This window comes from Mobula hypostoma, chromosome 29, assembly GCF_963921235.1.
Source record: "Mobula hypostoma chromosome 29, sMobHyp1.1, whole genome shotgun sequence".
In the NCBI taxonomy this organism is placed as follows: Eukaryota; Metazoa; Chordata; class Chondrichthyes; order Myliobatiformes; family Myliobatidae; genus Mobula; species Mobula hypostoma.
In genome coordinates this window covers 3,582,198-3,601,916 of record NC_086125.1, presented here as the reverse complement: position 1 = coordinate 3,601,916, position 19,719 = coordinate 3,582,198, and the positions used below count along the sequence as shown (strand labels likewise).

General features: G+C 42.9%; 1 protein-coding gene across 3 annotated transcripts in view; it reads left to right on the top strand.

The window, feature by feature from the left end:
- The window catches only part of LOC134339312 (ras GTPase-activating protein nGAP-like), a 133,155-nt gene that overhangs the window by 54,629 nt on the left and 58,807 nt on the right, over nt 1-19,719 (top strand). Inside the window, exon 1 of one of the 3 annotated variants that reach the window (XM_063035707.1) lies at nt 6,412-6,594. The exons of the other annotated variants lie outside the window; for them this stretch is intronic. Within the exon in view, the coding sequence (XP_062891777.1) occupies nt 6,555-6,594 (40 nt within the window). The 5' untranslated portion in view covers nt 6,412-6,554. Of the gene's footprint in view, nt 1-6,411; nt 6,595-19,719 lie in introns of those variants that run through there. 3 annotated transcript variants of the gene reach the window in all.

The window sequence follows — 19,719 nt, the reverse complement described above, 5'->3', positions numbered from 1 at the left end:
GCTGGTGGTTTCTTCACAAACCGATGTTCGTGGTCTGAAAGGCTGGCTGGAAGCAGATTCAAACGGAAGTTTCAAAAGGGAATTGTATCAATATTCGAAAGACAAGAAAACCTTTACTAGATGAAGGGGTGGAATGAATAGAATTGTTTGTCCAAAGAGTTGATACATATTGCGATGGGCCGATGGCTTCCTTCTGTGCCTTAACAAGTTACGTAGAATCTAATTTGTCCAGTAGAGTTTAAAACTTAGGCAACAAGGCAACCTATTTGCACAGAGCAAGATCCCAAATAAGCAACGTGTCAATAGTCAGCCTGGTCAACTGAAAGCTACATATTGAGCCAGAAAATGCTAACAACTTCCTGTTAACGACTGCTGCCTGGCCTGTTGAGTTCCTCCAGCATTTTGTGTGTGTTGCTTGGATTTCCAGCATCTGCAGATTTTCTCCTGTTTGTTAATGATAACGACTTCCCTGTTTTTTTTTCCCCCTGGAATTGGAGTTAGGGGAATTTTTGCATTTACCAGAGAGGATAAAATGGTGCTATAGTTTACATGGATTCATAAAGGTCAAAGTGCATTCACCAGGGAAACAGGCCCTTCATTATGCTGGGTCCACATTGACCATCAAACAATCATTTACATTATGTTACGGATGAGAAGGGGAGGGGGAGAGGGAGGGAGAGAGAGAGACAGAGGGATAGGGAGGGAGAGAAAGAGAGGGAGAAAGAGGGAGGGTGAGAGAGGGAAGAAGAGAGAGCAGTGGAGAAGAAGGAAGACAGAGAGAGGGTTGAGTGGAGGTGGGAGGAAGGGAAGGAGAGAGAGAACTTGCAGTTTGTAATTTGTCCAGCAGATGGTTGCTTTGAGACGTAGAACCAATAGGTTTCTATCAGCTTGCTTTCATTGTGAAAAGAAATCCTAATTGGGGAAAAGAAGAGTGACATGCTCAAAGTTGTCAGGGTTATGATGGCGTGAGATGTTTCCACTAAGGTGCAAGACCAAATCTAAGACAGCCATGAATATAAGCCACACTAAATAGATCCAGCCGGGATTTCTGGAGAAACATCTTAGCATGTGAGTGGGAGATTTTCTTTTAATTAATTTTGAACATCCTCTGAATCTACTACATATTGATAATTACGCTGGACAACAAATTTTTTCAAAAGTGTTGCTTCCTCAGAATTTTGTTCTGTTTATGATAGACTGTTTGAAGACGAACACAAATATAATTTCAGACTACTTGTATCACGTAGGAGTTTGGAGAAACAGCAAATTAACTTTTATTGAATATAATGTGTTTAATTGCATAATGGTGCTGATGCTTTGCAATAGTTCAACTCAGTTAAAAATATTTTGTTAATGATTTTCATTTGTACTCAGTGGCTGAGGCTTCTTGCTTAAGTGTCCAACAATAATTCACCAGCACTGATGGATTCCAGTTGCCCTGGTATCTTTTCTCCATGACAGCAATGTCCTGGTGACACCTTTCACCATGCTTATCACTAACAGCACCAAGATTTGCAGGGAAGAAGTCTAAATGGGAATGCAGAAAATGAATCTTTAGTGACATGTTGCATTTCATGGTTTTAGATGTTGGAAGCATGCTTTCAACTAGTTGCACGTACAAAATAGTTTGGTGTTCTGTAGATGCCGAGAAAATTTTCAACAACTTTCTTGAATGCCTTCCATGTGATTTTCTCCGGCCCCACTAGGAATTCGTCAAATTGCCTGTCATTGATGACCTGTTTGATTTGTGGACCAACAAAAATGCTTTCCTTAATCCCAGCATCAGTTATTCTGGGAAGCATCTGTCTCAAATATCAAAATCCTTCATAGAAATTTTTGTGCCTGGTGATAGCAAATTCCATCCTTACAGTCCTGACCCAATAATTATTACTAAAACCTGTCCTGCCATGCAGCAGCCACACCACCCAAGCATGCCTGGACAAGATAGGAAACTTTCCAGCTTACATTGTAGGCAACATTTTAATTGACTTGAATTATGAATTGAAATAATAAACATAAGTTTATTTTAAAAAGGTGCTTGATAGGGAAATTTCATGGTAATTTTCATGATCAGTAGCCCAAGATTCATAAGATACACCTAAAGGTATTCGGGAAGCAAAATCTTTGTTGTCCAGTGTTATTCTTCATTCAGAATAAAGTGTCTGTGGTCCATGTTCAGAGGGTAGTCAGGAACCATTGATATTGAATCACATGCAGGCCCCATGGTAGAGCCACTGGTATACCACCTGTGATCCGAGTTCAATCCTGACCTCCCGTGCTTTCTATGTGGAGTTTACACGTACTCTGTATTACCATGTGGGGTTCCACTGGGAGCTTTGGTTTCCTCCCACTTAATTGACCTATAAGCTGCCACTGGTAATTAGGGTGAGTGGTAGAATTTGGGAATGTGCTGGAAGGAAATGAAGAGAGAATAAAGTGAGATGAGTATTTATTTATTTATTTATTTATTTATTATTGAAATGCGGCAGAGAACAGCTCGAAGCCACGCCAACAGGCAAACCATATTTAACTATAGCCTAATCAAGGAATAATTTACAATGACCAACTAACCTACCAACCTGCACGCTTTTGGACTGTGGGAGGAAACTGGAGCAAATATAATATATTTGAATATGTAGTGGAACCACACATTTCACTAAATGTTTCGATGTACTTGTGGCAAATAAAGCTAATCTTTTTCATCTTTTCTTTCGTGGTTGTGCTACCTCAACCACCAGGGTTGGCGATGAGCCCCTGATGATTGGAGGGATCTGAGTGGGATGCCGCTGGGAGCTTGCCTAGCTGAATTCCAGGAACAGTGATTGGTCTTTGACTGGTCTCAGGCAGATGTGATCATGGGTCTGATGTTCCAATTTCTAAATGGCTTGATGGGAGAGATTAGAGAAGGCAGAGGTGGTGAACAGGAAATGATTCATGTTCTTTGGAATGCAAAGACTGCAAGAGACAGGAAACAGTTACCTCTGTTCACTTCAACACACAAAATGCTGGAGGAACTCAGCAGGCCAGGCAATATCTATGGAAGAAAGTACAGTCGACGTATTGGGTCAAGACCTTTTGGCAGGACTGGAGAAAAAAAGATGAGGAGTAGATTTAAAAGTTGGGGGAGTGGAGAGAGAAACACAAGGTGATTGGTGAAACCGGGAGGGGGAGGGATGACATAAAGAGCTGGGAAGTTGATTGGTGAAAGACATACAGGGCTGGAGAAGGGGGAGTCTGATAGGAGAAGACTGAAGGCCATGGAAGAAAGAAAATGGGGGTGGAGGACCAGAGGGAGGCAATGGGCGGGCAGGGAGATAAGGTGAGAAAGGGAAAAGGGGATCGGGCATGGTGAAGGAGAGGTGGTGAGGGGCATTACTGGAAGTTCAAGAAATTGATATTCATGCTATCGGGTTGGAGACTACCCAGATGGAATACAAGGTGTTGTTCTTCTGACCTGAGTGTGGCCTCATCGTGACAGTAGAGGAGGCCATGGATTGACATATCGGAATGGGAATGACAAGATCCCAAGTTCCGGAGAATTATGTGCTGGACCCAGAGGCTGGTGGGGTGGTAGGTGAGGACAAGAGGATCCGTATCCCTGGTAGAGTGGCAGGGGGATGGGTTAAGAGCAGACATGTGTGAAATGGAAGTGATGCGCTTGAGGGTGGCATTGATGGCAGAGGAAAGGAAGCCCCTTTCTTTGAAAAAGGAGGACATCTCCTTCATTCTGGAATGAAAAGCCTCATCCTGAGGGCAGATGCAGCAGTGATGGAGGAATCGAGAGAAGGGGATGTCGTTTTTACAAGTAACACGGTGGGACGAGCTATCTACAGCTAGCTGTGAAAGTCTGTGGGTTTATAACAGACATCAATGTTTCCACTCTGTTCACTTACTGTTTTATTGTGAACGGGATGTGGGTGTAATTGGCAAGGCCTGCATTCATTGGCCAATCCTAAATGCCCTTGTAATGGCAGTGGTGTGATGCCTTCTTGAACCACTGCTGCCCCTCTGGAGAAGGCACTCCCACAGTGCTCTTGGGTAGGGAGTTCCAGGATTTGGACCTGGTGCCGATGATGGAACAGCGATTTATTTCCAAGTCAGGGCAAAGTGCAGGAGGAGGTGTCTTCATACACCGGTTGGTCTTGTCCAGTGTTGTAGAAATTGGAAGGTGCTGTTAAATTGACCGGCTGCATACCTGCAGTGCATTTACTCACACATACACTGCAGCTACTGGTGAGGAGAAATGTGTTGCTTGTTGGATTATGTGTCAATTATATTGACTGTTTTGTCCCGGGTGGTTCTGAACTTTCTAAATATTGGATATGCACCTGTCCAGATATATGGACAATATTCTATTATGCTCTTGGCTTGACTTGTAGATGGTGGGAAAAGTTCAGGGTATTATTAATATCATTTAAAGCGCTTAACAAAACAATAGAATAACACAGAGAATGTTTACTTACTTACCACATGCAGAAGGCCACTCAGCCCATTGAGTCTGTGTCAGCTCCTGGCAGGAACCTGATAGAAATAAATATAATTCATACAGTATATAATAATATATGTTTTATTTGCATAATTTATCTTCTTTTGAATATTGGTTGTTTGTCAGTCTTTATTTGTATATAGATTTTCATCAATTCCATTGTATTTCTTTATTTTCCTGTGAATGCTTGCAAGAAATGAATCTTGGGGTAGTGTATGGTGACACATACATATGTACTTCGGTAATAAATTGACCATGACGTAGACATTTACCGAGTGATGGATTGCTTCATTTTCTGAGGAGATGTGAGTAGATTTAAACATTGCGCAAGTTAACATGCATTTGTGCAGCTGACAAATTGGAATGGACTTGGGACCAGGGACATTGATGACAATTCCTTCCACCTCTTCAATAATTATCTCTCTTGTACAGTGGGCTTAGTTTTACTCATAGTATTCAAAAAATAAGAATTGACATTCTTTTTTTCAATAACACAATCTCCAGATGGTCCATTGGTGGATTTTTGTTGTCTGTATTGATGCAATATGTATCTCTGGTTGCTTGATGTGCTATGCTGATGCCCATCAGAATGTGCCTAGGCTTGAGATTGTATTGTCACTGAAGCAGGTCGACTGTTGTACCTGGAGCCTTTGCAGCTGGGTACGTGAACTCTGAAATCAACTAGGGCTGAACTATATGGAGGGATTTACGGGAGTGAGATGAATAAGTGGTTCTACAGAGTGGTTGATGTTCGAAACTCTCATCAGTAAGTGATGAGTTATATGACACCAACTGTAACTTAATATCTGAGAGTGATTTTAATGTCATGGCTGATTTATTATCTCTCAACCCCATTCTCTTGTGTTCTCCCCATAAACTTTGATGCCCTTATTAATTAAGAGCTTACTCAACCTTCACTTTAAATATACCCAATGACTTGGCCTACACAGCCATCTGTGACAATGAATTCCACAGATTCACTACCCATTAGCTAAAGAAATTGCTCTTCATCTATGTTCCAAAAGGACATCATTGTATTCTGAGGCTGTGACCTCTGGTCCTAGACTGTCTCACCATTGGAAACATCCTCTCTATGTCTACCCTATGTAGGCTTTTCAAAGAGCTGAGGGAGATGAATGACTTCCCTTGTCCCTCAACAACTTTCCCAGAGACCGTATGGACGGTCTCTCAGAGCAGAAGAAAAGAACACCAGGGAAGAAAGTCAAAGATAGTATTCAAAATTATAAATAGGTTTGCTAAAAACAAACTATTCCCACTGGCAGGATGGTTGACTACAGAACATGGAACAAAAGAGGAAACAGAATATCTAACAAAGTGCTGGAAGATCCCAACGGGTCAGGTAGCATCTATGGAGCCAAATGGACAATCAATGTTTGAGTCAAGTCCCCTTGTCTGTACAGACACCCACTGAGTCCCTCCAGTGCTTTGTGTGTTGCTCCAGATTCCAGAAATGACAATCTCTTGTCATATATGGCGATATGACGTTTTCTTTGAATTGGACACTTTGCTGGCATCTGGAATGTGCTGCGTTAAGGGGCAGTGAATCCTGTAAATTCAACTGGCGGAACTTGAGAAGGATAAAAGTTTGGGGAAAGTCTAATACTGGAGCAATAAACTCCAGTGTTACGTGATTTGTTCATTAAGCTCTTTGGGAAATGATTTTGAAAATCTGCTGTGAATGTAGGACGATGAAATGATCTCTAAGAATCAAGGGGAATTTTATTCTCTGCAAGGTTTGTTTCTGCTGACAGGAAGAAATGCTGATAGAAAATTGATGAGGTTTGGGGCTGAAATATTTCCTCTGAATCAAACTGTGGAGATCACCTGACCGGAGGGGATGGGTGTTGTCGACACAAACAAAATTGTCGCACCACTCTGTGGTGCGAGAGGTTGCGTAGTGTTGGAGCTGCTACTCTGCAGGAAACTGACAGACTTCAGAGAGAGAAGCGCGGTGCTGGAAGGGCACTTGTGAGACACTACCTCCTGTGCCCTGTATCAGTGACAGCAGCAGTCCAAAGACACTGGAGTTTCCAAGGGAGGCAGCACAATGGGGATGAAGCGTTGGTTATTCTGTGGGAGACAACAAGGTAAGAGACAACCTGCTTCCAACTCTTCTGAATCTTCTGACCAACACAGCAGGCACTGGCAGAACATTTGCTTCCTTTGGTGGTTGGTTTTATTCAGCTGTTAACATGAAAAAAAAGCTTTGAAATAATGTTCTCTTCTTTTCATGACTGTAGCTTGCCTTTGCTCACATGCCATCTGTACATTGTTGAAAATCGCCTGAAAACCTGTCAAGGTCCTTGGCATAGACTGTCTGATATCCAGAAACAAGTTTTGCTCTTCTCTAACCCACGACTCCACTAACCTCTAGAGGAGAAGGGTGTTCTGAATGCCATCACCTTTAGGTTTCCCTCCATACCATCCTGATTTGGAAACTTTTCCCTGTAGCTGGATAAAACTCATGGAATTCCCTCCATAGCCAAACAGAGGGATCACCTTCATCAGAAGGGCAGTAATGGTTCAAGAAGGTAACTCACTACTATCCTCTCAAAGGCATCTGGGGTTTGACAGTAACCACTGGCCTCTCCACACCACATGAAATATTTAAGAGAACTGAGCTTATGTCATCACCAAACTCCTGTTCTTTTATTCGGACACAAGCATGAAAATATTTTTAATTGGTTTATTTTACAGGGTGATTTTCTCAGGAACCATTTGGTTTCCTATACAACCTTTGATTAATGGGTGAACGCTGATGAGGCAATGAACGGATGAGATACTGTAGGCAGATGGAAGATTTGGAAAGCTTGGTGGTTTACCGTTGTATCTCTGCATCGTCTAATAGTTTATGATTTGCATACTGGTATTTGAATGACTTGGAGTTTCATTATGTCATTGGTCATTATAGGTGAGTTCAGAGCACCTTGCAGTGAATTTATGAAAAGCTTTTGGGGTGTTGTCACTGAAGCAAAACGGGATGAAAACTGTACTGTACGTTCCCCATCCCTATCCTGATTGTGAGAGAGGCTATAACACCAGTGTTAGAGTGATGTATAGCTGAAGGGACATGGGTCTTTTATAACTGCAGAAGATAGTTATATCCACTTCAAAGATTCAAAGTATGTACACAGTGTACAATCCTGACATCCATCTTCCCCACAGACAGCCATGAATGAAAGAAAACCATGGAATCTGTTCAGAGAAGACATCAATCTTCTCCCACACACACAAAAAAAAAACAAATTGCGCAACTGGCAGCAAAAACACAGAATATAAAACACAAAATTGAAAGGGTCCAGGCATATTCAGTTCAGCTCAGCATTTGCTATCTGCAGGCTGCCCTGATTCAAAATCACCCAAAATAGCGAAAAAAAGGTATCAACAAAAACCAGAAAAAAAAAATCATAACATGGACTACAGAGTCCAATCCCCAGACAGCATTGATTAACCCAAAACAAGTTCTGGCTCAAGACCCAGAACTCAGTATCATCCTCCAACAGCAGACAGAGAGAGAGGAAGAAAGAGAGCGTTTGAATGCAGGGGCCTACCTCCTGGAGTAGTGAGTAAGAGGGAAAGAGAGAGAGAAAGAGAGACTCGGGCAGCAGTGAACAAGAGGCTGATAGATGGTGCTGAACACCCCCCACCTGCTGCACTCACCTCAATAACTTCAAACTTCCTTGGCATCCTAACCCGTGAGATTGGTGAGAAATGGAGTTAATCATGGGCTCGCAGCTCGTCTCCAGGCCTCTTGCACTCGAGGCCGCACGCCTCATGGAACATCCTCGGAGACTGCAAAGCGCTTGAGAGATTAGAGAGGACCACAGTTTCGTGATTAAGTTGTTAGCTGTATTACTCTGATGTGAATTTCACTGGTTTCATCACAGGGTAGGACTTGAACTCATAACTTTCCATTTTGCAGCCAAACAAGCTATGGGTTGAGTCACATGTGTCAAGGAGTAATCTTTAGTAGAAGTTTTGCCATGTTAATGAAATGCTTATTTTCAACTAATCATTATTCTTTGCCCTAATGGGAAATTCCTTTCAAGATAATGTAGATAAAATCTAGTGCATTGTAGATAGTCACAATATATTATTGGGCACACTTTATTGGCAATTTTACTTACCGCCTATTATGCTGCTGGCAGTGTTCGGGGCTTCCTTCATCGTGTCAATAGCTTCCTCTTGGCTTTCACTACTGTCAGTCATGCAAGTCCCAGGCGGAGTCTCAGGAATACCATCACACTAAGATGTAGAATGATTCTCCATTGCTGTTTCCGTAACATTTTTGTTTGACCTGAGCTAAACCCCCAACCTAGAGGACAGGTGGATTACTCAGTCTGGCCTCTACCCTTTGACCTGTTTGGCATGGGTGATCCTACCAAGGACCAAAGCATGAAGCCCTGCCTCCAACCAACATAGCCCTCTGGGTCATTGAGGCACGCAAACCTCCAAACCCTACCACAAGGTTATGGTCCACTTGGAGGTCAGCAATTTTACTGGAACACATGTGGATCCCTTTTTCTACTACTATACACATGACCCAAGAAATCTCGGCAAGTGGTCTAGCTGGGGTAAGCCATTCTGCCCCTTTTACCTGTGCTATCACCAAATAAGATCATGGCTGACGTTATGTTTCAATGCAGCTCTCTCGTACTAACTGCACAGTCCTTGATTCCCCCAGTAGTCAAACATTATGGGCGTTACCCGTCTTCTGTAGAAACAGATATGACAGTGGTCTTTAGCAGATTGTTAGGTAGTTATATGAGCATGCAGGGACTGGAGAGATATGGACTTAGTTTAACTTGATATCAGGTTTGGTACAGGTATGATGGGCAGAAAGTCCCATCCCTGTACCATACCATTCCATGTTCCATATTCACAAAACTCTGGTTGGGCCTCAGAAGAGCACTTGAGGAAGATCTTGGAGAGGGACTACGGAACTTTACTCAAACGACCCTGGGGTAAGGGACTCTAATTAACATGGCAAGCCTGGAGAGGCTGAGGCTGTTCTTCCAAGAGCAGCCAGGCTTCAACAGGAGCACCAACAGGGGCATAGGGAGTTATGAAGAGCTCACAGGGAGCAAGTTAGGAGAGATGCGTCCACTGAGCATCAAACGTAGAACAGTGCATTCAAAGTTCAAAGTAAATTTATTATCAACGTATGTATATGTCACCGTGCACCAGCTTGAGTTTCATTTCCTTGCAGGCATTCACAGTAGAACAACGAAATATAATGGAAAAAATGAAAAATTGCTCACAAAGACTGACAAGCAACTATTGGGGGAAAAAAGACAAACAGTGCAAATACAAAGCAAATAATAATAATAAACAATAAATGATAATATAGACAAGAAGTAGTACAGCACAGGATTAGGCCTTCCCGACCCTTAAATTGTTCGATCCCATCCTCCTGCACATGGCCCATACTCTCTCATTCCCTGCCTGCTCACGTCTCAGTCTTAATGACTCTTAAATATTGCTGTTGTACCTGTTTCCATCAGCTCACCTAGCAGTGCGTTCCACTCTGTGTGTAAAAAATGCACCTGATAAATCTCAAGGCTGACAACTCCACCCTGGGAAAGTGACTCGAGCTATCTACTCTGTCTAGGCCTCTCAGAATTTTATATATTTCTAGCAAGGTGCCCCTCAGCTTCCAACCTGCTAAGTAAACCGATTTAAAGCACTCAGTACAACAGCTGGATAAACTTGGGTGTTTTCTCTGGAGCTGTAGATCTGATAGTGGGTTTTACAATTTTACGGGCATCGATAGACTGGACAGAGAATATCTTTTTCCCAGGATTGAAATGTCTAATATGACAGGGCATGCATTGAAGGTGATGGGGGGTAGGTTCAGGGGGAATGTGAGGGGTAAGTTTTTTACTCGGAGAGTAGAGGATGCCTGGAATGTACTGCCTGATATGGTGGTAAAGGCAAATACATTACAGGCTTTTAAGAGACATTTGGATAGGCACATGGATGCAAGGAAGATGGAGGGATATGGAGATTGCGTAGGTAGGAGGGAATATTTTTAAAATTTACTTTTTAGCTGGTTCAGCTCAACATTGTGGGCCAGAGGGCCTGTTTGTGTGCTGTACTCTTTTATGGAATATGTTCACTTAATTACCACACATAGACAGAAGGCCATTCAGCCCATTAGTGCATGTCAGCCCCTGGCAGAGCAAACCCATCAGTTGCATCTTTTAGAATGTTGGAGTCATGCAGTCTCGAGAAGAAGAGTAAACAGTTTGACTCATAATGTTAGAGAGGAGCTTCGGTGAGTGTTCACAAGAAAATGGTTACGGGGCTACTGGGATGAAAGTAAAGGAAGTGAGATTAATCAAATTAACAAAACCATAATCATATATGTACTGTAAACAAAATCAGCAAGGGCTGGAAACATTAGCAGACTTAAATGTTTTTCACCTGAAACCTTGGCTCTCTGTCTCTCTCCACAGATGCTACACAACATGATCAGTGTTCCCAACAAGTTCTGTTTTCACCCCAGATTTCCAAAATCTGCAGTTCCTTTAGCTTTCAATTAAATGAACCAAACCCAAGGTTTGCCAAGCATGAGATATTTTAGTTAAAAAAAATCATTTTTATAACTTAAGCAAATCAAGAATAACATGTTCATGAAATTACGTAGCACGATGGTACAGCAAATAGAGACGCTGTCTCACAACTCCAGCTACTGGGGTTCAATTCTGACCTCAGATGCTGTCTGTGTGGTGTTTGCATGTTCTCTCTGTGACTGTGTAGGTTTCCTTTGGATGCTTGGGTTTCATCCACATCCCAAAGACAGGTTATATGGACACTATGAATTGCCTTTGAGTGTTAGGATTTGGACAGGGGTGATTTGGTGAGAATATGGGGAGAATGAAGAGTCAGGATTTAGTGTAAATGGGTGGCTGATTGTTATTGCAGTCTCAAAGGACCAAAGAGCCTGCTGTCGTGCTGTAACTATAACTCCAACAAAAATTAAAAATATTAAATTAAGTAGAATCATTCCGTACGGTAACCACTTCCTTTTTGCCGGCTAAACCAATGGCCATGAATCTCCTTTATAATCATTAGCATCTTCAATGCTGTGTCCAGTGCGATGTGCTGTTTAATTCAGGAAACTGTTTGTCTAGCTTATTGCAGGGAATCCTGGAAGACCAGGCCTGTTTCTGGGAATGAGAATGTAGCGTAGTAGGATATCAGCTGTTACAGTCATGGTGGGCCGAATGGTCTCCCTCTGTCCGCATCATTCTTGGATCCTGAATCTGTTATTGTTTGGGTCCAAATCAGCTGCAATTAACCAGATCAGTTATAAACCTCACATTGGAATTTGATGAAAAAATCTCTCCCACATCCCCGACACTTATTTGGTTCAATAAACTACTTAATCATTTGACTAAAGTGGTCCGTGGATAACTGTTGCCAATCCATGGTTGTATATAGTATCCATGATTTGGTACTTTGAACTTTGAGTTCTGACCAAACTCCATGGCTCATAACAAATTGTGACGTCTGATCAACCTACCAAAAGCCTGAATGTATGTACCATCAAGCCCAAGGTAGCTTTCATCCCACCATTGAATGGACCTCTTGTACAATATGATGGGCTCTTGCCTTCACAGTCTGCCCTGTTATGACCTTGCACCTTATCGTTAAGAGTGCCTGCACTCTTTTGGTAGCTTTTACAATTTATTCTGCACTGTTACTGTTTTACCTTCTTCTAGCTCAAGGCAGTGTATAATGATTTAAGCTTTCCATTGTATCCTGGTACAGGTGACAGTAACAAACCAATCCCTATGCCATTGCCAATAACATTCTGAGAATTATCTACAGATGGGAGAGGAGTAGATGTACATAGGCCTTGGATTTGCTGGAGTGTTGAATAAGTTCTTGAGGATCATTGTAAAGAATGGGAGGATAGAGAAAGATCAAGGAAAAATTGGAATGCAGTGACTGAGGGAAGTATTTAAGGCCCACAATAATTCTTCTTAGATGGAAGGATTAAATCAGATTTTGTGTTCCATCGGAATCACAAGATAAAGCAATTGGCCCAGTGCAGATCAACGGTGTAAGCTTTATAATCTTTCAATGGATGTCTTCTCTTCTATATATGTCTTCCAGTGGGTCACCTTCCTGCATCAGATGCCACTGCAGAGGATACAACACGAAATCAGACGCTTCAGGAGTTTGGTAATGTTGGTCTCAGTTTTCAGTGGAAGTGTGGTTCGTGTCTGCTTCCTCCGATGAGTGGCAAAACTTGAGGTCTATTGTAAATCCTGGGCGTGCATGCTGAAGTTTGGTTGCATTGGTGTGGATCATGCTGGACCCAGTTCATTGAAACCGTTGCATATTTTCACCGACATGGGCCAGCTGCTATGGAGTCATAGAGTAATAAAGCATGGAATCAGGCCCTTTAGCCCAACTTATCCATGCTGACCAAGGTGCTCAGTAAAAGCCAGTTCCATTTTCCCATATTGGTCCATATCCTTCTAAATCTTCCGAATCACTTATCCAAATTCTTTTAAATGTTGTTATTGTACCTGCTTCAACCAATTTCTTTGGCAGCTCATTCCAAGTACACGGCACCTGCATTTTTCCCTGTTCACCATTAACCATGGTGAAGAGAGACTGCGAGGAAGATTAAATATTCCACTGGTGAATCCTGGACAGATGCAAAATAATTCCTCGAATGACTAAATGTGTGCATTGGATCTTGGAATAAGTTGCAGCGTGAAAGTCTACTACCAGTTCGATACCTTAATGTGAATTCTGAACCTTGTGCTCTTTCATTATTAGACCATAAGACCATAAGACAAAGGAGCAGAAGTCAGCCATTCGGCCCATCGAGTCTGCTCCGCCATTTTATCATGAGCTGATCCATTCTCCCATTTAGTCCCACTCCCCCCACCTTCTCACCATAACCTTTGATGCCCTGGCTACTCAGATACCTATCAATCTCTGCCTTAAATACACCCAATGACTTGGCCTCCACTGCCGCCCGTGCCAACAAATTCCATTGATTCACCACCCTCTGGCTAAAAAAATTTCTTCGCATCTCTGTTCTGAATTAACCCTTCAATTGGAAACTATTGACAAAAAATGGAGAAATTAATCCTGGAATGCATGCAATAAATGAACACTCTCATGGAGGTTATGAAATTTGGTTATGGTGAAGTAATGGGACTGACCTGCACAATCACCATCATTACAAGTGGACCACAAGGGGCTATGTGCTTCGCTCCCCCTCCCCCCCCCACCGCCGCTCTACCTGTTTTACACAGTACTGTGCAAAAGTCTTAGACACATATACTATATAGCTAGGGTGCTTAAGACTTTTGCAGAGTACTGTACCTAAGACTGTGAGGTCAAGCATAGTTCCAATGCCATATTTAAGTTTGCCAATGACACCATTGTTATTGGCCGAATTAGATTAGATTAGATTAGATTATGAGGACACGCAGTCCTCTTTTATTGTCATTTAGTAATGCATGCATTAAGAAATAATACAATGTTCCTCCAGTGTGATATCACAGAAACACAAGACAGACCAAGACTGAAAAACTGACAAAAACCACATAATTATAACATATAGTTACAACAGTGCAAAGCAATACCGTAATTTGATAGAAGAACAGACCATGGGCATGGTAAAAAAAAGTCTCAAAGTCTCTCAAAAGACCCAACATCTCACACAGATGGTAGAAGGAAGAAAACTCTCCCTGCCATGAGCTTCCAGCACCGCAAACTTGCCGATGCAGCATCCTGGAAGCACCCGACCACAATCTGACTCTCAGTCCGTCCGAAAACTCGAGCCTCCGACCAGCCCTCCGACACCGAGCACCGAGCACCATCTCTGCTGAGCGCCTCGACCCCATCCCCAGCCGCCAGCAACAGGTAATGCCGAGGATTTGGGGCCTTCCCTCCAGAAATTCTCGATCGCACAGTAGCAGCGGCAGTGAAGCAGGCATTTCAGAAATTTCTCCAGATGTTCCTCTGTGCTCCTCACGTCCGTCTCCATCAAATCAGGATTGTGCACGGCCCCTATTTAACAAATACGATATCATTTCACCAGAGAGGCCGCACGCGCTGTGTCGTGCCGCCATCTTCGCCTCCTCCTCCACATCCAAAGTGGTGATGAATCGGTGGGAGATGGAAAACCTGGCTGAATGGTGCCATAAAAGTAACCTCTCACTTAACGTCAGCAAAACCAAAGAACTCAGGAGGAGGAAACCAGAGGTCCATGAGCCAGTCCTCATCGGGGCATCAGAAATGGAGAGGGTCAATCACTTTAAATTCCTTGGCACTATCATTTCAGATTATCTGCCCTGAGTCAAGCATGTACGATATTGGATGTAAGAATGTTGGACATTAGTAATGTGAAATACACCAGCTTTATCGAAAGGGAGAGACCTTGGGCACAGTGATAATGGCCACGCAGGGCTCCTCTTTGGCAGCAGAGTGGTCAGCAGGCCATTGGCACTCACCCACCACACTCGCCTTGATGTTTCAATCTTTCTCATCGCTTTAATCAGTGAATAATGGAAGCTTTAATGGGCGAAATAGAGTTAAACATCAGCTCGTGCCCCATCTTGTAGTTTCTTAACCTTGAGGTTGGCATTCGCTGCTTCCCAGAATCTTCTTGGAGAGTGCAAAATGCTGGATCACTCTATCGATCTCAGTTTGGAAATTGCAGGCCCTCTCAGTTCCAGAAACACATTGTGTATGGTTTTTCATTGATTCTGTTGAGTTTCTTGATACTTATTGTGAATTCCCACAAGAAAATAAATCTCAGGGTGGTTTATGGTGATATATATGTTCTTTGATGATAAATTTACTTTGAACTTTGAAGATTCAGAGTAACTCCAGCATCTGTTGTTACGTTAGTATAGTGCCAGTACCTGAAATATTTTGCTCTCATGTACAATGAAACAGCTGAGCTACTGCTAAATATCAGCCAAAACTAGATATGCAGCTTTCTCAATACACTGACGTGACTCACAGTTTTGTTCATTTAAGTTCCCTTTACACAGGGATGCTGTTATTTATGTCATTGAAGAAGGGTGCAGCACGAAAAAAGACGACCCGTAACACTTTAGTAATCCAGTGCAGGAACTCGTTAGGTCAGGCAGCATCCATGGAGAGGAATGAAAAGTTTCTGTAACACTTTTGTAATCCAGTTAGAACTGCTGGAGTTTCTTTGGAATTTAAAAATAAGTAGCAAACTTTTCAAAGGATGTTTTGAAGTTGGTAGTTAAGGATAAATCATAGCAAGGGCATTGAGGAGAATTCATTTCTCTCCTTAACTTACTCGCATGGGATCCCCTAACCTCACTTAAAGTACATACCATTTTAATATCTGCTGCCTCTGGTGTATATAAATGAATAGAACTTTGCAGAAGAACACAGTGTTCTGGGCAATATTTATTTTACGTCAACTGCACTAGCATGTAATTGCTTAATATTAATTGCTGTTTGTGGGAGCTTACTCTGCACAGACTCGGTGCTGGGACAACCATCAGAGCAGGAACTACACTTCAGAGGGAGGTTGGTAGCTGTAGGGCTGTTTTGGAACATCTTGAGGTTGTGAAACGTTTTCAGTTCCTTTTGAATTTTGCTTTGTCAGGTTCGTCTTCTGACTCTAGGGTTGAAAGCTCTTTTGTTTCTCTGAGCCTCAGGGAGAAGACCACCTACAGGGATTTTGTCTCAATTCCCGCTAACAAGCTTCTGAATTCCATAAATGATTTGAGTTAATTTGAAATCTATAGAGAACTGACAATGGAGGCAAACTTTGCATTACTTTTCTTGCAGAAACCTTTTCCTGTGAAGTGTTGGGCAACTGGAAGCCACATTTCCTATCATCTCACATCAGCTTGGTTGTAACATTGCTCAGAAAGTAATGCATTTCTATGCTCCGTCCTTGGCTTTCGTAGCCAAATTGTGTTTCAAATATACCCTGGTGTGACGTGGGCAGAGAGTGTCGGTGTCACACCAATGTGTTGTGTTACGAGAATACACATAAAATTAAGATGTTTGCTGGCCTGGGCTAGCATCAGTGGCATCAGCAGTTGGTCTGCCACCTGCCCTCAGGGGAAGGAGAGATAAGGAACAATGGAGCAGCGTCTGGAGATGTGTAATGAAGGGATGTGGGAGGAAGAGCTGTCTGGAGCGGCTCCCCCCCTTTGAACCCTGAACTGTTTGAAGTGATGGACAGGCGATACCCCAGCAGGGGGATAAAAAGGGACAGGTTCGCTAAGACAGACACACACGCCACCCGAGGTAACGAGACCCTGGAAGCGGTGCGCTTCTCACGAGTGGGTGAGAAGTGCCAGACAACGACAAGGGTGGAAAGGTACGATCAGCGGGAACCCGGTGTGTGTCCGCCCTTGCCTGGGTGCCGGGTTCACTGCAGAGGATCGACCGCATCTGGAGGAGGGGTCACAGTCGGTGACCTCAGGTGACATCACCAAGGACCTGCCCAAAAGCTGTTTGTGAGCCATCTCGCTGGTCTGTGAGTGAAGCCGTTCTGAATGATCAGTTGTTCCTATTCTGTCTCTCTCCCCCCACCTTGTCCATCGCCATGGCAACGATTACTGCGAACTGAACTACAAACTGGACTGAACTTTGAGTCATTTTGAAATTGGTCATTTAACCCCTAGACAACGATAGAGCTTGATTGATGCTGTTATCTTAATTCTGTGCACATGTGTGGTTATCATTGTTGAATTGTTGCATTTATTATCCTTTCGATTACTGTGTTGCTTGTCTCTTTAATAAAACTTTCTTAGTTCTAGTACTCCAGACTCCAACTGAGTGATCCATTTCTGCTGGTTTGGCAACCCAGTTACGGGGTACGTAACAGTTGCAAGACACACATATAGAATAGTGCCATTTTACAACTTGAAATGACATCCGTATACTGCAGAAGAGCTGAATTTCAGCAATGTAAAGAAAAATAATATAAATTAATGGTGAGGGACAATAAGATTTAAGTTTTGAAAAACAGCAAAGTTTTGGGCAAAGACAAAGTCATAAAAATGTGTCTTCAAAGAACATATATATTACCTTCCACTGCCCTAAGATCTGCTTTCTTGCAAGCATTGATGGAACGTACATAAACAACCAATTTTGAAAAAATACACAAGCTGAGCAAATAATAATTCTGAGAACATGAGTTGTAAAGAGCCACTGAAAATGAATCGGTAGGTTGTAGAATCAGCTCAGAGCTGTGTTTGGTGATGTTCGCCATGTTGGTTCAGGAGCCCAGCGATGCGCGACCTAAAGTTTCTCTACCTCCTGTCTGATGGTAGTAGCAAGATGAGAGCATGGTCTGGATGGTGGGAGTCCTTGGTGATGGATGCTGCTTTCTTGTGTTAGTACTCGATGTAAATGTGCTCGGTGGTGCAAAGGGCGTTGCCACTACTTTCTGCAGACATTTTAATTCCTTGGCATGGGTATTTCCACACCAGTCCATGACACAGTCAGTTAGGATATCCCCCACTATGGACCTATAGAGGTTTCTCAATGTTTTTGGTAACATGGCAAATCTACGCAAACTTCTAAGAAAATGCAGGCACTGTCATACATGCTTTGTGATGACACTTACGTGCTGGTCCCAGGACAGATCCTCTGACATGATAATGCCCAGGAGATTAAAGATACTGACCTCCTGCACCCACGATTGCCTAATGAGGACTGGCTCATGGGCATCACGCTTCTTCCTGTTGTTGATACTTAGCTGTTTGATTTTGCTGACATTGAGTAAGAGATCATGTTGTGGCACCAGACAACCAGATGTTCAACCTTCTTCCTATATGTCAATTCATCACCATCTTTGATTTCACCACTGACAGTGGTGTCTTCAGCAAACTTAAATATGGCATTGGACCCCTACGTAGCCATACAATCGTAGGTATAAAGTGAGTATGGGTATGAAGTTTTGATGAATTTTAGCAAGTGGAATTCTGACTGAACCACTACGGTAATGAACTCTCTGGGCCTGTGTGGGAGCCGGAGAGTGCCGGTCTCCACAATTTCTAGAGCATCTTAATTGGTTAGCTGTTGTTTAATTGTTTGTTTGTTAAATTTATTTTGATTGGCTCAGGGATTCCGAGTCACATGCTTGATTTTAGTGGATGTTCCTTAGTGCTTACCACAGGGTCTGAGTTTGGAGAATATTCTGTCTTGCGGTGTTGCTTGGTTCTGTTGGAATTCCAGTGTATAAACTCTGTTTGCCATCTCTATGCGGGAGTCTTTCCTCCGCACTTGGGTTCCATCCTTTGCCAGTGCTCACTGTGACAACTTCTGTACCTTCTGATTTGTACTTTTCGTCATTCGCTACATCTGGACACTTCTAGTGAGGCCAACATTTATTACTTTTTTGTAATTACCCTAAGCAGAGTACTGTGTGATATACTGTTCTGAGAGCACTGCCAGATATGCAATTTTTATGATTTTGACCCAGCAACAATGAAGGAACAGGGATATATTCCCAAGGCAGGGTTGTCTGCAAGCTCGAGTAGAACCTGTAGGTGATGACTTTCTTGGTGGTAGAGGTCATGGGCTTGTGAGGTGCATCCAGAGTGGCCTGGCTGAGTAACTGCAGGACATTTTGTAGGTGGGACATACTGTAATGGGGTGGGAAAGACTGTAAATGCTGGAGGGAGGGAATGATTAAATTGATGAAAGAACTGGCCATTGCAAGTGAATTGCTTTCTCCTGAGATGTGCTGAGGCTCTTGAGGGTCGTTGGAGCAGCTTGTCTGAGCGTTCTATCACACTCCTGACATCAACCTTTGTATGGAAATCTCTTTGATAATGGCTGTGAGCATTAAGAATCTAAGACCAATGGTAATAGGGGATGAGAGGACCAAACAGCCTCTCAACACTGCTCCACCACAGCTTATCTGACCATGGTTTCAACAATTCCCTGCCTGTAACCCCATTACCTTTAACCTTCCAAGAGCCCAACTGTGGAAATGTTCAAAGACTCAGCATCCACAGCTCAATGGGATATATAGTCATGCAGCATAGAAACAGGCCCTTCAGCCCATTGAATTCATACTGGCCACCAGTCATCCATTTGCACATTCTATACTCAATCCATTTCATTATCCCGCAATCCCATCAATGCCTTTCCGGTTCTAACACTCAGCTATACTCTAGGCTAAGTAACTTCCAATTTCTCCTTAAAAGAATTCTTTCTTTTTCCTC